General features: G+C 38.8%; 1 protein-coding gene across 3 annotated transcripts in view; it reads left to right on the top strand.

Annotated features, from left to right (window-relative positions):
• The window catches only part of LOC115760947, a 132,467-nt gene that overhangs the window by 110,691 nt on the left and 5,365 nt on the right, over positions 1-16,411 (top strand). The window contains exon 3 of one of the 3 annotated variants that reach the window (XM_030702529.1): positions 1,825-1,898. In XM_030702529.1, the coding sequence (XP_030558389.1) occupies positions 1,827-1,898 (72 nt within the window). In that variant the 5' untranslated portion in view covers positions 1,825-1,826. Of the gene's footprint in view, positions 1-1,824; positions 1,899-7,550; positions 7,789-14,889; positions 15,011-16,411 lie in introns of those variants that run through there. The other 2 variants (XM_030702531.1, XM_030702530.1) reach the window with 2 other exon arrangements.

Below are 16,411 nucleotides of genomic sequence, written 5' to 3'. Positions count from 1 at the left end.
TAAAGAGCCAACTAAATGTAGTCCGAACGACGAGTATAACTCATTATGGCTAATGAGTGTTATTTGTGCCTTGGCGCATAACAAACTCAATTTTGCATGAGAGAGTCGAGTCAGCGCCATAGGTCGGAATTAGTTTGACTTGAAGGCGCAGACAACTTGCCCCACACACACACATACAGCCGGTCTTGTGGCAAGTGAATGTCAACTTTGGCTTTGGCAGCGGCTTACTTTTACTGGCATGGGCGGGCGTGCGACAAACATAATTACGCCCACATTTAAGGACTTTTATCTTCCGCCTGCCTGTTTTTCAGAAAAACTTTGCAGATTTACACAATGTTCAGTTAAACGATTGCAATAAATTTCCTTCTGATTAAATGTGCTGATTATAACCCGCCTGCAATTGACTTTAATCACATGTAAAAATGGCCCAAAAAAAGAAAGGAAAACAATAAACGTAGCTCCAAGCATATGCAAATGTCAATAACTAATACGACAAAGTATACAACAACAACAAAAATAAATAAACGCACGCTTTTGCCACCCGCGTTGACCTCCTTTACATTACAAATACGTTGAGTATACGCGGCGTTGCCGCTGCCACGCGGGCCAATTATTGCACGTGCCACGCCCTGAATGAGCCAAGCGGCCAGAATTGTTGTGAGTGTGGAGGCGTGGCTGACGCGCGGTTGCACGCCTCAATGAAACTGGCGGATTTGCGTAAGGCAAACGTTACAATTGAAATTTCAAATGCGTTGCCGGCGTTGACAGCCTTTTATGTTGATGATGAAGATTCATCCCGCGGCGGTCGCAGCTGTGCTCTCTGGCTTACACGGATTTAACGTATTGTCAAGCTGATAGCAATAGCTACGCATGTCGGCCTACGGGATACATACACACACACACACACACACACACACACACACACACACACACACATGTAATTGATAACGTGTGATTTAATGTGTTTTTAACGCGTTTTCATGCGATTTCCAGTTAAATGAGGCGTGACATTTTCAAACATCGCCACCGCCCAACACTTAGAGCCGCCCCTTGATTTGCAAGCCCATAAACATGCTTATGCCATGACGCTGTATTCGGTATAGAAGTAACTTTTGAATTTTTTTGATTGCGCAAACAAAAATGCGACCGCCTGAAAGTATGCAACACAAATGCATGGCCACCACAAAAACAAGAACTAAGATTGATTAAGTCCAAAATGTTCGGACCAGCTGCAAGGTGTGCTGATTGGAGTATGCATAAACACAGCAGAAATGTAGCCCCTCCTCCCTCCCTATAGGTCAACGCCTGAACGAGCAAAGTTGGCAGGTTGAGTTTGTACGACCTTAAACTTATTTGCAAAGCTCGGCATAAAATATATAGAATATGTGTTTTACTCCCAAGTTCCCAAAATGTGCGGAATACTGATGTATGCAACATTTTTTACTTTTTGTGGTCTACAACGAACTCATATTTTAAGAGTAAAATTTCAATAAAGACGTTCTCCGCCATATTCTCTCATTCGTTTGCATATATCTGTTCATGTATGTATGCGTGTCATTGTTTGTATGTAGAAATGCATGTTCCCTTATGCCTATCACATCACATTTTTTGATTGCTCGAGCTACTGAGGTGAAAATTTCCAAGATAATAAAAAAAATTTTGAGAAGCGCCTTAGTATGCGATTCTCATGAATTTAAGTATGCCTTATAAATTTGTTTCTTTCCTTTTAACTCTTATGCTTTATATTACTCCCTCTATCTTATGCTACCCTCTCTTTACATCGCTCTTACTTTAACTTTCCCTTCACTTCTTTTGTTCTTTTAGGAATGTGCATATATAACATAAAAGGCTGCCTCCAGCTACTGATAGATGGCATGACGTGTGTATGTGACTTTAAGGTGAGTAACTATTTAAAAATATTTTAAGGAATAAATAAGAATGCTTCAGTTCTGAGCAAGCGCTTTCTACTATGGTAAACATATATGTATGAGCATTAGACTGTGAAGCAGGCGAACTATTCGAGTTATTCCAAAGTAATTCGAGCCATTCTGATTGGTAAGATTGCAGTCATAATAGTTTCCATATACCGACGTAGCCCAAAGAAATAATGTCTACACTATTGCTGAGAGAACGAAAAAATAGCCCACATTAAATGAAAATATAAATTGAAAATATAATAGGCATTAAATTGTGTTGGCAATGCGAATCACAATAAATAAATGCCTGCAGATCACACACACAATAAAGTCTGAATAATATTTGATTTCGTCTCGCATACCCTGTGTCCTGTCCAATGCCTCGTTAAGTTTTTACACACAATCAGTTCAAAGTGGTGCAAAATTTCGAGACAATATGCATCATTCAATCTGAATGCTTGCTGTCATTCACCAATCCACATCTAGATTGAATTGTAGCTAATCAATGCTGGATAAAATGCTTTACATTTCTATATCGATTTGTATTGCTCTATTTGCGTATTGTGGCATCAGGAGTTTGTCTGTGTGTGTGTGTGTGTGGGTGGATTTGGACTGTGCACGATTGAACGCATCGCATAAGGTAAATTCCCATATGAACCGTAAAGTATTGTTCGTTTTATTGTGCCATTTTCACGAACTGGCATCGAAATGGCAACAATTTTTTAGCTACATGCAAAAAATAAAATGCTTTCGAATGCTGTTGTTATTTAATCAATTGAATTCATGAAAAAATATGCTACCTCATAATTCTATAAAATACTATTAAAGCGCTTTGAGCCTTTCAATGAATCCCAATACTCGCCCCTAATCCATTGACCTTGACACTGATGCCATTGCCGATTCAAGCCACGACTAAATTATAACTTTGCGCACCCCAAAATAGATAAGCATCTGTCAAAATTACGCTAAATTACTTGAATGTCGGCAGGCGAGTAATTTAAAAGCAATTTCGCGATCATTAAATGTCACCAACAGATGTCGCTCAAAGCTCAAAGCTCAAAGCATTAACTAGCCGAGTGCCCCGACCACTCCGACTGAGCACACGCAGCCATATTTACAAGTACTAGGCAGCACGATTTGTAGACTTAATAAGGTCTGCTTAACAAATCGAATAGTTTATCTGTCATTAATGAATATGAATATTACGAGAATAATCAAATAACTTACAGATGCTCAGAGAGGGCTTCCAATTTACACTTGAACTCTCTGTTGTGAAAGCGGCATATTCAAGCCTAATTTTGTACCTTCAATAAAAAACATATATCTAATTTTTTTAATATTAAAACTTGTAATTGATAATCAATATATAAAAAATGGTTTTTCCTCATGTGAAAATTGTTTCCTCAAATATCGTATGTAGACATAGGTCAAAATTTCCCACTCCAATAACTCGGTCAAAACTCATATAATTTCCATGATGTTCTGCTCTTTGTTCATGTTTTGGCCTGTAGATCAACTTGGCATCTAAATCTGGCAACATTAGTCTTCGTCAAAATTATTGTAAATATGGTACCCTCAAAGTCCTTTAAAGTTCTTCTCAAGGCCCATTTTCTTGTGTATATAAAACAGAGAAAAGCTTTGCAGACATACATATCTGGTTTGGTGATATATTAAAGATCTCTTTGATAACTAAAATACTTCAGGTAATAATAACAACACATACAATTGCTTTAAATTCAGTTAAAAATGAATTTTAAAGCTTAAGTCTCCGACTCCCTCTAGCTCATTACAATTAATGTTTCTTAGTTATATGAACAATTTAAAAATTTAAAATACAAAAAAAAAGCTATCATTTTGGTTGATAATTTAATTAATAATATTCACAAATTTGGAAATACCCCAGATACCAGTCGCTTAATTCTAACCAATTAATATTGTTCTTTGGAATTCTAATTATACATTTTTGGCAAATACGTATATGAATTTCATACCTTCATTTGATGATATATTGTTATGGAGTCGTGCTGTGTGTGATATGGAAAATTGAATGCTCCGCTGCTTGGCCAAAAATTATTCAGGCACAAGTTGAAAAGCATTGAAAATTAGATGCTGCTAATTTGGCTTATTGCATATTACATTTTATATGCTGTACCTTGCGCTGCTGCCAATGCAGTGCCATTGGCATTGAAGCCCTTCCCAACCGCCCCCGCCTCCCCTGCATCTGCTGACAATTGCAGAGATTTCGACAAAACCACTAAACCACAACTACACGTAGCCAGCGGCTGTTGATGTTGTTGTTGTTGTTGTTGTTGTCGCATTGTTGCTGATGATGCTGTTGTGCTAAGGTCATTGGCGGAAATTATAAAAATTGCGTGCCGCAAAAAATGGCAATAATAATAACCGTGTGAGGCGTGCAACAAGCCAGACTCAACTTTTGAATGAACTCTGTATATGTATATATATATAAAGATATGTAAACTCTGATAGCTCGCAGCTTATCGGCATCTTTGGCAACAGTTGGACCACTTGTGACCAGTGTTGCCTTCTTTAATGGAATGTAGCTTTAGAAAAAGCTAAACTAGATTAGCAAGCATTTGGGCTCAGAGGTGGGATCGGTGCGAGAAGATGAACGGAACGGGAAAGGGCAACGGGAACGGAAAGCGCAAATAGTTGCGGGATGGGCGGAACGAGAACTGTAAAACAATCCGGGATTAGCAAGATTTTTTGATAATCCCGAAATTCCAGCAGGTCGCGATATTTATTTTCTATCTGAAAAGTCTAACCGGATTCCCCGCATTTTTCAAAAAAAATCATTACCTTTAGTACTTAATGTAGGTGTGTATCTGTATTTTTCAAAATGTTACCAACTTCCGCTTTTATTTATAAATATAAAGTAAAAGAACGTATTGAAAGAAAAGTCGGCACCGGCAGGATAAATTTGATGAAGAACAATCTGTACGGGATAGTAAATTTATATTTGGGAACGGAATTGAGCTATCTTTCCCGTGAGTATCCCTCTTGCGCATATATAAAGGAAAAGAGCTGCCTCCCTTTGAGAATTTTTTCTCTAAATCCTTCCAATTAACGAGCTGGTTTGGGCAATGCATCCAATATAATTTTGCAATACGTCAAATAATACTGTCTTTCTGCTATTTTTGTATATTTTTGTAGACAAACTTACATAATTTTAATGGCAAAAAAAGTGTTAATTATTATATTGACTATCAAATATTTCACGAGATAGCTATGAAAAGTAAAAGTAGCTGCGGCAGTTTAAAAACAAAAAAGGTGGCATTGCAGGCTTTCATCCGACAACCATCCGACGTCAGATAGCCAAATTTAGCTATAGCTTTAGCTGATTTGGCAACAATGCGCAAGACGAATCTCTTGGCACAATTTCCGCTTGTGCCAAATTGAACTATTTGTGCTGTAGTGGTCACATCTTGGAGATTGTGTGCTTATCGTCGCACAGCTGGCCGGAGTGCAGCCCGCCATTCCATCTGACCCATTCCACTCGTAATGCCATGTTGATTGTGGCTAACACACAGACACAAGTGACAATAATTCAGTTGGCAAATGTGTACACGTGTGCACGTTGTCGCAAACTCTGGACGCACCTCGGCATGTGCCGCATACTCAATCTGCGGACAGCAAGGCATTCATCTGCTTTTAGCAATTTGGTTGCCTAGAAATCATTCGTTTATTCATACCATTCCGGCGTAGGCCTTTGCCCCAAAATAGTATCACGTACGCTTTCAAACAATTATTGTCCTTGCACACGCACACACACGCACACACAGAGAGAGAGGAGTGGGGAGAGGGAGTCATTGATTATGCAGGATGTCTTGAAATAAACTCAAATTTGATTTGAGTTGGCCTCGCAAACAAATTGAAGTTGACTTTAATCAGCTGCGACCATAACATTTGTTTCGCCAGATTTATCAATATCTGGTTATGCTCTAAATCGCTTTGGCTTGGCTGTGTTTTAATGGCCACACAATTAAGACAAATCGCCATGCAAATGACCTAAATAAATTCAAATAGTTTTTGACTGTGCAATGCTGTGCAATAAATAACAACACGCTTCGGGATGCCTCTGCCAGTTCAGCAAAGTTTCTAGACCAGTGCGCAGTTCAATAAAAATACAATTTATTATTAATGCAAGCCAACCGAAATCTAAAAACCAAAAAAAAAAGAACAATCATCGACTAACTACTGTGGCAAACAAGCCAAGCGTGAACCATTTGCAAACAGGTAAACTATGTATATTCGCAAATATTTACAGCTTGCAACGCGTCACACGCGGCGTATGTGTGATGCAGTTGCTCGGTGTGTGCACAGCCTGATGAGTCAGCCGCCGGTCAGTAAATGCTCGTAAAATGCGCTCGCTCGTTTCTGTTTGGAGTTAAGCACGTAAACAAGTTCACTATTTATCGTTGCGGTGTGAAAATTTGCGCATGACTGGCTGGCCAGTGAAAGTTGATAATTGTTGGCCTAATATGCAGTTTGCACTATGTTGCACCATGGCCCAAAAGCCACTTTATTGCCGCATATGCGGAAAAGAAAGTAACATTGTCGTTAGCCAGTCAATGGCCGCACCATCAATGTGCGCTACAGCAAACACATTATTCGGTCAGGGCAACTGGCAATCGGCAAACGTAAATCGTTAAATGTCAGCCGGGCAACGCCAGCTAATCAGCATGTCAGGCGCGCAGCCATGCGTGGTTATTTCTGTAGCTAAAGCAGTTGCTGTTGCTTTTTATGGCCTATACCCTTTAACAGGCAGAAGACGGCATCTTCGACCCAATATATTCCCGATCAGCAAGAATATCGATCAAGCCATGCCAAACCATCAAGCCATAAAAGACAGACTTTCTGTCTATTTGAAGGCGCAATTCTCGGAAGCTTTATTTAATTGATATCGCTTTGCATTTCTACGAAATCAATAGGAATCAATTTTCAGAACTTTTAAGACCAACGTCCACCGATTTTGTATACATAGGTCAGCGTACAGTATACTGATCCAGAATATTTCAGTTTAATGATAGCTAGCTTATATATAAATATATAGAAGTCATATTTAAGTATCAAATTAAAAAATGTAAGCACCTCAGAGAACACATTTTGCACACACTGGGGAATCAGGGTATCATCGAGTTAAGTACAGGGTATCTGCCAGCCGACTAGCTCATTCGTTTTTTTGGTCACACTGTGAAACACCTCATGTCTAAGCCCCTCAATCGCTTACACAGCGCGAAATAGTTGCGAATACGCAACAGCAGAGCCAACTACGCAGGCGCAATGCTCAAGTATCTCATGGATACGTGTGCGAAACAGCTGAGATACGCTGAGCGCGGGAAGCCGCGCGAATCGCACTGCCGCCTGCCGCACCGCACCGCACCGCATAATAAACACGTTGGATGCGGCGCCGAGACGGAGACGGAGACCGAAACCCAAACCGAAACCGAAACTGAAATCGAAAACCCGCCAAGCGACCAGTGAGAGAGAGCAGCTGCGCGCGCGCGCGTTCGCTTCTGTTGCCGGCTTTGGCGGGGCCCCAGACTTATTTGAGTATCTGTAAGAGGCTCTTGAGTACTCAGTTGCGAATTTCATACAAAACGAGACGGTCGCCTGTGCGTGTTCTGTGTGTGTGCGTTGTGGGATGGAATTTCGGCTCGCATCATCTGTTTGACAGACCTCAGAGCAAAGGCAGCGAGAAGTTACGCATTTAAGCGGAAATTAGTCAAGTCAATAAAGTGAAGTTCTGTGAACAACCCTAAGAACCCAATTAAATTAAAAAAAAAAACCCCCCATTGATACTTTGTACAAACAGACGCCGAACATGATCGAGAGACGCAGTCAGCTGGATAAGGTAGGCAAGCGAATCCAACTTGGGCTAAAGCAAAGTGCTTACAATTAAAATTGTTCGGCTTAATTTAATAATATAGTATAGCTAGTTGATTGATACTTTGCTACAGACCCAAACATTTTACAGTTGGCTAAGGTCAGGTTCAGGTTTAATTAAAAATAAAATGTACTATACACTTTACAAGTTAAGCGTCAATTATCATAAGGCTAACCATTGAAATGCGAGCTCAGAACCTTATGCAACAAAATGCAAACAAGTTTCTGATAACTCGCGGTGTTTATATAGTATATTGTAGTACATTGGGAGGCACTGTACCTGCTATGATCTGAAAGTCTTACCCAACGCTGAATTCCTTTAGATACAATTTGTTTAAGTATCTTCGCAACTGATAAGCCGGTTTCCCGAAATGTGTACACAGTGAGATCATGGAGGCTAGAATAATGTTTCGTTTTGTACTCTAACAGAATTTTTGTATCTCTCCATCTGTAGTCGGATGTCTATATGTATATATGTATGTATATGTGCCCGACTCTGGGTCTCTGAATGAAGTTCGAGTCATATTTTTATTTATTATATACATATATTTAAAAATGCGAAAACTTTTGCTTTTGTTGAGCCAGCTCCTCTGCCAGCTTCTCTGCCAGGTGGTTCACTGGAAGATGTTTGTAGAGCGCTTTGAAATTCTAATTAATGACGTGCTTGTCAGTTACGTAAGCGGGCGCAAGGGGCCAAGCAAACGCTGATATGAATAATTAATGAATATCAGCATTGTGCGAGTATATGATTAATTTTTTATTCTTGTTAGCCTCCCAGCCAGATGATACAAAGTAACTGGCCAGTTATTTATACAGTCCCAAAGTTAATAATTATAAACATTTGCCGGCCGCAGCTCATCAAATGATTCTCAAAAACATATTTAAATTCTGTGCTGTAGCCGTTTTTATGACTGAATGTTTGTGTGGGTGTTTCTTATCTTTGGTCAATTGATCGAAATTTATACAGATTTATTTTATCGCTATGTACTCGATTAACGAATAGACGTCAGCACTGGCAATAATTTTGGACACTGCCCATTCACTTGGCTCGGGCAATCATTTCAGACGCTGCCCATTCACTTGGCTCGGGCGACTGTGATCCGTGTCACGTAAGCGCAACTGTCGGAAGTGCACTCCACATAGAAATAGCAGTTGGGGGAACTAGGCAACAATTATTCCAAAGTCAGGCAACTTAACGTGAGCCATTCGAAATTAGCATGAGAGCCTGCCTGACTGGCTGGTTGGGTATGCACGTGCCGAGCACCGACTGGAGTTTTCCACTTGTTGGCCCGAGCACTCGTCTTCGGATTGTTTGTCTAGTTTGTTGATTTTAATTGAGCACCAGGCGCACTTTGCACAATTAAGCTAATAGGAAATAATCAGAGTCCCACATTGGTTAGGCTGTCATCCATCAGGCCGGGTAGTCAGTGTTAGGAAGAGACTTACATCCACATGCAATGACGAAGAGTGCCAGCAAATTAAGTGGAAACAAGCAAGAGTGCTCCAATCGGGAGTGTCCGACTAGAAGACATGCCTCTTTAGCATGGATTCACAAATTAGCTCATACCTATTCTTGCCTTAGCTCCACACCATATCAAATGAATTATTGAATAAGATCGGGGCTTATAGTCCGAGTATATACAAATTTTGAAACATAAAACTTAAGCTGAAAGCAGTGCTGTTACTTTTCAGTTATGAATATGATCTAATGAAAAAAAAGCTTAACTAATCTAAAGCGAATCGAGTGATTATCAAGAATATATAAAATATATTATGTATGTACATATATGGTTTACGGGGTCAACTTGACCTCCTTCTCTCTGTAACCTTTATACCCTTCGTACCCATATTGAATGGGTATTTCAATAAAAAGCAAAATTACAAGTACTGAGTGCTTGCTACACTTTGGTATAATAAGCATAATCCGCATCCAGCACAGATACTAGACAAAGTTCATTAACCAAGCGCAAAGCAATTAAACAAGTCACACAACTTTGGCAAGAGATGATTGACAGACAAGCTAACTTAATCCCATCGGAAGCTGGCCAACGGCTCTGATCAGACCTGAAGTTGACTTTATGAGCGCTCCCCAACAATGATTTGCTTCACATTCACATTTTAATGACCGTTAGACAGCTACTTGTGTTGGGTCTGCTGTAAAAGTTGTAAACTTTTAAGCACTGTAACTAAATACATTTATTTAAAACCGTGTTCAAGGATTTTTAAACCTTAATCAAGTCTCTCAAGTTCAAGTCTTAGCTCGAGGCAAACAAAAAGTAAATAAAACAGTTTTCAGTTTTAGCTTGATTATAAATAAAAAATTATATTAAAATTAAATAAATTTTACAAAATTCAAAAAAATGATCTCCAGTTCTTATTTATGGCAGATTTTACTTAACGAGCTGTTTACCTTAAAGATACATCATCTGATTGTGCTTTAATGAGTCTTAACAACACTCTCGGCGATGCGTTGGGCACTTTTTATGCTTAATCGATATTACAGATAATATATCAGTAAAAGTATGCATAATTGAATTTATTAAAACCTTTACAGGTTTTTATTGCACGTGCCACATGTTTAACATTCAACAAATTACTTCTTTTGTTTTTCCCCCAGTATTTATTTTGCATAGACTTACCTGTTATACTCTTTCGGAAAAGAAAAATTGGGCAAATGGGGTATATTGGTTCCGTACAGTGTCCATTTAGCTAACCATAAGAACAACTTCAATCTTGAAACATATTAAAGGTTTTAGAGAGTATTTAGATTAGTTAGCTACATCTAATGGAAGGCCTGGCAATTAGCGAAAATTAATACATATATTCCACAGATATATATATATATATATTATGGATAGAAATAATACATTTTAAATGAAGATAATAGATAAGCTCCGCTAAACATTTATGTAACTGTAAATTGTTTAAATCAATATCTCTTGAACAAAAATTTGAACTGTGAAGGAGTATTAAGCTGTCGGCTATGCCCGACTGCAAAGTTCTTACTTATTATAGGTTGAATTTATTTAAATATGCACATTAATTACGGGCTGACTGAGATAGTAAATGCAAGAACATACAGTTAACTGTTGTGTGCACCTACAAATTGTTTTTTTTTTTTATATTGCGACCCCGTGTGTGAGCGTATCTGTGTGTGTGTGTGTGTGTGTGTGTGTGTGTGTAATTTAATTATTGCAAATTAATTACCTTGATTATTTGGGTATTAAGTGGCTGTCATTTCTGCGGCTCTTGCGGCAAATTACGGCATGCGCTGCGCATCAATCTATCTGCCATAGGGCAAACATATAGGTGCATGTGTGTGCATGTGTGTGTGTGTGTATGAATGTGGGTGTGTGCATGGGTGCTTGATTTACGATACACTGACCCGCCCTCTCTCTGTGAAACTTGGCTTAGTGTAATTGTAGTTTCACTTTTTATTGAGCTCGCTTCATTTTCTTCTTCTTCTCATTTAACTAACGATACTTAATTAAGTCTTTAAGCATCAGCACTTAAGTGGCCAAAGTTAATTGAATTTACTGCTGTTTATTATGTGATTTTTCAAGTCCAGCTAATAGAGCTCACCTGAACCTTAAATTGTAGAACTTTTGTTGGGCTTGGCGCAGTTTTCTACACTCGAATTTCTACTTCAGCTAAAGTAAAGAATTGTCGGAAATGTAAATAACCTAAAATAACGACTATGTGAAAAAACAACAACAACAAGAAGAAGAAAATGAAAACAAAAATCGCTAAACAAATTATAAAAGATACTTGTTAAAGCTAAAGAAACCGCAAAGAACGCCGCCGACCATAAGATATAATAGAACTCTTCATATTCTACCGAATCTATATACAATGTCCACACATACATGCATAGATAACTGGGCTCATAATCATATTTATCTTCAAACAATTGCGCCGTGTTTCTTGCACGTGTTCGAGTTCAGGTTCAGGGCTTCGGACAACGATTAGCGGGTGATCTATCTGGGAGTTACAGTTCGTGTTTTCCGCTAAAAGTTCACGTTCTGCGGCCGCTGAGAAAAGAACAAACACAAAAAAAAAGTTGTAAGTAAATCAAAATTAAACGCGAAAGAAAATAACGCCAAAGCCAAAGACAACAATAAACGAAACACCGAAACAGAGGCAGCGGCAGCGGCAGCGGCGCAGGCAGAGGCAGAGGCAAAAGCGTATGGCGGTAAATGAAATAAAAGCAAAAACAGGTAATAAAATATAAAAGCTGACCGTGAGCAATGTCAGGGGCTCATGGCGCTTAGGCGCTGTGCATTTGTTGTTGCCTTTGAATATACATATGTATGTATGTATGCTGCCTGGGAATGCTGGTAAGTGTGACCAGACCAAAGGTGCAAAACCGTTGAACGAACGCTCGGCCATTGTTTGAGCATACAAATTTATGCACTGTCAGCAGACGGCAGACAGACAGAGACAGCAACAGAAACAGAAAGAGCAAAGAGCAAAAGAAACAACAGCAGCCGGTTCGGCCAAATTCAATTTTACGCTTTATGCCGCTTTGTTATTTGGTTTCTAGTTCAAGTTTGGGGTCAATAACTGTCGATTGCATTTTAACTAAGTTGGTCGAACAGTTGCTGCTGCTGTTGCTGCGGCTACTGTTGATTTACAATTTGTAAAATTGGCAAACAAACAGTTTACAAAAATACATGAAAAAAAACAAATGCGCGAAAATCAGACTTAAACGCACAGCGACACTTAGTTACCCTTTTGCTAGTTACGCAAATAGACTAAGTGCAGATAACTATTTATGTACTTTTCTGTATTTGTATTTTTATGATTATCACATTTTAGTATTTTCTAATAACACAGTATTTTTCCTTACCATTTCCCTATTTTTATTTGGTACATTAATTAGTACATTTTTCAAAATGTTTTTTAAAATCATCACCATTTGTTTCTACCAACAATCTTAAAGGCATACTTTGTATAGACTGAGCAACCAGCAGAACATGCAAACAGCTGTCAACAAAAACTCAAGAGTCTGTCCGATCTATTCGTCAGCCTGTTTATCTTTATATCTGTGTGTACGTATGAGTGCACTTTTGATTTTTGTTTATCTTTGCATAAAAAAAAGGGCGCGCTAAGTGAATCACGAGTAAAGAAAATGCTTTGCAATAACAACTCATCAGCCGAAAGCAGGTTCAATGGGATTGCGATTTACGAGCAGCATCTTTATTGCAGGTTCAATGCATTATCCAGCTGTGTGTTTGTCTGGGATAATGCTAATGGAGGTTAAAGGTTTAAAAGCTGTGTGTGCAAAACTTTACCGCATTTATCTAGAAGCTTCCAAATAACTACAAGTGCGTAGACACAGTGCAAGTAAGCAGTATGCTGTAGATAAAAGATTTTAATCTTTATAAAAATCAGATCAGGTGTAACACTAAGAAATATATTACAGTATTGTAGATTTTAAAAATATAATTTAACATCAGCTGCTCGATAGTTTTCTTTTATTTCCCCCTTAACTACTGGGACTAACAAATATATTTCTCATCTTAATTCTCGAAAATATATTAATATCCCTTGCATTTACTCGTATAGTTTATGCTTTAAGATTCCAGGCGATATAAACTCTGCAATTTTACTGCTGCGTCTCAGCTTTATTAATAACTTGATGACGTAATTGAAGAACACGGCCATAACCGTAATTTAAGCATTTTTCCGCAAATATGTTTTTTAAGTCCTATTTATAAACATGATTCCCTTTTTGTGCTTTTCTGCCTTCAAATGTTTCCGGCCTTTATTATGCTTATTGAATTAAATTTGTGTGCTCAACCTTTTTTCCTCACTTTTTATTAGAGCCCATCCCGAAATATGTGGCTGGAAAGAAGGGTATAATCAGGTTGTGCAAAATACAGGAATACTAATATATTTTTGCTTTTATAAAATTCACTTAAGCATATTCAGCATAAGCGTCAGTGTTGCAAAATGATCAAAATTGGTCTATTTCGTCCTGTCGATAGCTTTCAATGTTCAATGAAACAAAATAGATATCAGCAAAAAGGAATCGAGGAGAACAACGGAGAGAGCTCTTGACATAGCTGTGTGTTTCAGTTGCAGGGTATCTCCTAGTCGACGCCCAGTGAGTTTTTGCTTGTTTTCTTTTAGCCGCAGCCGCAGCCTTTTTTGGGGTCTGCTTCGATTATCGCATCGCATAATTAAATATGCAGCTACGTTCGAGTTCAAGGTAGTTCCGGTATGATGACAGGCTTTGCAAATGCCTCGCTGCATATGTATATTGTATAAACGGCATTATTTTTCGACCTCATCCGCAGCAGCAATCAGGGGCTTAATGATGGAGTAGAGCACGCGTAAAATGCGACTGCGACTATCTGTGATATGATGTGTCAATGTGTGTGATATGTGTGCATGTGGTGGACATTGACTGCTTGGCATTGTTTGGGCGCCGAAACTCGGTCAGTCTCCGAGCTTGAGCATACGACGTAAGGTGAGCAACTGATCTGTACGGGTACGGGTTCAGTGAACTTCACTGATTTACAGATCAATTTACAGCCCGCACGCTTGTGGCACTGAAATTAATACAGACAGGCTCTGAAGTATGGTTTTTTTTTTATGTTTTTGCTTTAGTTGTTCAGTTGGCTATAAAGAAATTATAGATCTGATTTCATTAAATCGAAACACGTAAGTGTGTCAGCCAGTCGACGCCAATTGCGCTGAAAGCAGCCAAGCCACTTTAGTTGTTGTGACAACACCCGCTCGCGCCACCCACCCCTCTGGCCCCATGTAACGGCCAGGTTAAACCAGTTTTCTTTGACGCTGAGAAAGCGGCATAAAGAAATTCTCTGCGCTGGCGTCGCAGTTGCGCTCAATTTCATGTGCAAACTGAGGCCCGACTGCAGCTGTGCCGTATAACACAACTAAAACTTTGAGTGTAGTGTCTGTGTGTGTTTTTGTGTGTCTCTGTGCAAGATCAGCTGTCTCCGGCAGCTGCAGCTCCAGAACTGTGCTACGTGCTGAATATAAGCAGCGCATGCGCTGCCCAACGTCAGTTGCTGCGCAGACGCGTTCATGTGCACTTCACGTTCACAATAGTTGACGTTATCGACCCTCTGATAGTTGTAAAATATTGAAGCCACAAACGTTCTCGACTTGTTTGACTGATTGACAAAATGGCAGCGCGCAGTGCCTACATCACAAACGAGGTGAGTTCCTGCTTTGCCACAAAGGCCCACCTCAGGTGCCAGAAACACTTTTGGCCGCCTGAAGAGTCACTCGAGAGCAACTGCTAATTAGTGCTGGCTCATTAAGAGCGGACACTGTCGAACAAAAGCTCGCAACTTTGCCAGAACCGCAGAGAGAATTTGAAGATGTAGTAACTGGAGTATGCTTAACCGATGCTAAGTCTTTAAATTATGAATAATTAATAAACCCCAATAGCGTGTAAGCAAATGCAAACAAAGTCCCGAAACAGCGAAACTATTGAAACTGAAATTCTTCAAGTTTCCAAACCCGTTTTTAACACTTTTGCTTTTCAGCTGCTTGTGATTCAGTTTGGTCGATTTGGTTCTGCCGGGGGGAAAACTTTTACTCAACAGCGCAAAGTTTGTTTTATCTCTATAATTACAATAAATTAGTATTAGTTTTGCAACAGTGAAGCATAAACAGCTGCGGGGTCCAAATCCCAAAGAAATCGATAGAAATTGCCATAGAAATAGAAAGTAACAAAGATAAAAACGGATGCGATTGGAGCCTTAAGCCGGAAATATAAACGGTTCCAAAACTAAGACATTATGAATCTGTGAATCTGCTGAAATGTTATTAAAAGTTATTTAATTACAATATAAGCGCAATGAGATATTGTCAACATTCCCAGACAAAACAATAATCTGAATTCTTGTTGTAGATCAAGCGAGAAACAAATTAAAAGTCGTTTTTTTGTTTTTTTTTTTTTTATTATTTTGTTTTGTTTTGAGAAACATTCCGTTAATCGATGTGCTTGTGTGAGAAATGAAAACACAATTAAGTATTGTGAATCTATCAACAACAGAGCTGAAAGTTCACAAATATATATTTTACATATTCGTAACCTCTTGAGTGTTAAGTAATATTCAGCTTGGCTGACTCAAGGTCGCTGTTTATTATTATTTTTTTTTTTTAATATTAAAGACTATGACCACCAAAATTTAAGCCGGTATTTCAAGAACCTTCCGGCACCATCGTCAGCAGACTTTGCTGGCAACTCTGCCTTGCGGCATTAACTATTTGGGAATTATAAGCGGCAAGTAATGAAAACTATGCAAAGTGTGTAAAACGAAAATCCAATTTCTGTGTGTTTATTACTAGGGCATACAATTGGGTACTGATTAGACAGCCTCGAATTAGGCTTAAGCATACCTTCTCCTATTTTTCCTAGAAAGAAAACTAATTTGATACCAAAACTCTTGAAATGAACTTGAAATATTCACAAGTGGGCATTCTACACCCTGGAGTTCTTGGAACTTAAACAGGAAAAACAGCAAACTTTGATGAACTTAATATAACTTTGATAAAATTCGCTATGGCATAACAATATATATTTAGAATGCGTTTCAAGTTTCAAGATA

Source organism: Drosophila novamexicana, unplaced genomic scaffold (genome assembly GCF_003285875.2).
Source record: "Drosophila novamexicana strain 15010-1031.04,08,12 unplaced genomic scaffold, DnovRS2.1 tig00000462-arrow-pilon, whole genome shotgun sequence".
Lineage (NCBI taxonomy): Eukaryota > Metazoa > Arthropoda > Insecta > Diptera > Drosophilidae > Drosophila > Drosophila novamexicana.
Note: the sequence above shows the minus strand (reverse complement) of the source record. Positions and strands in the feature narration are given on the sequence as shown.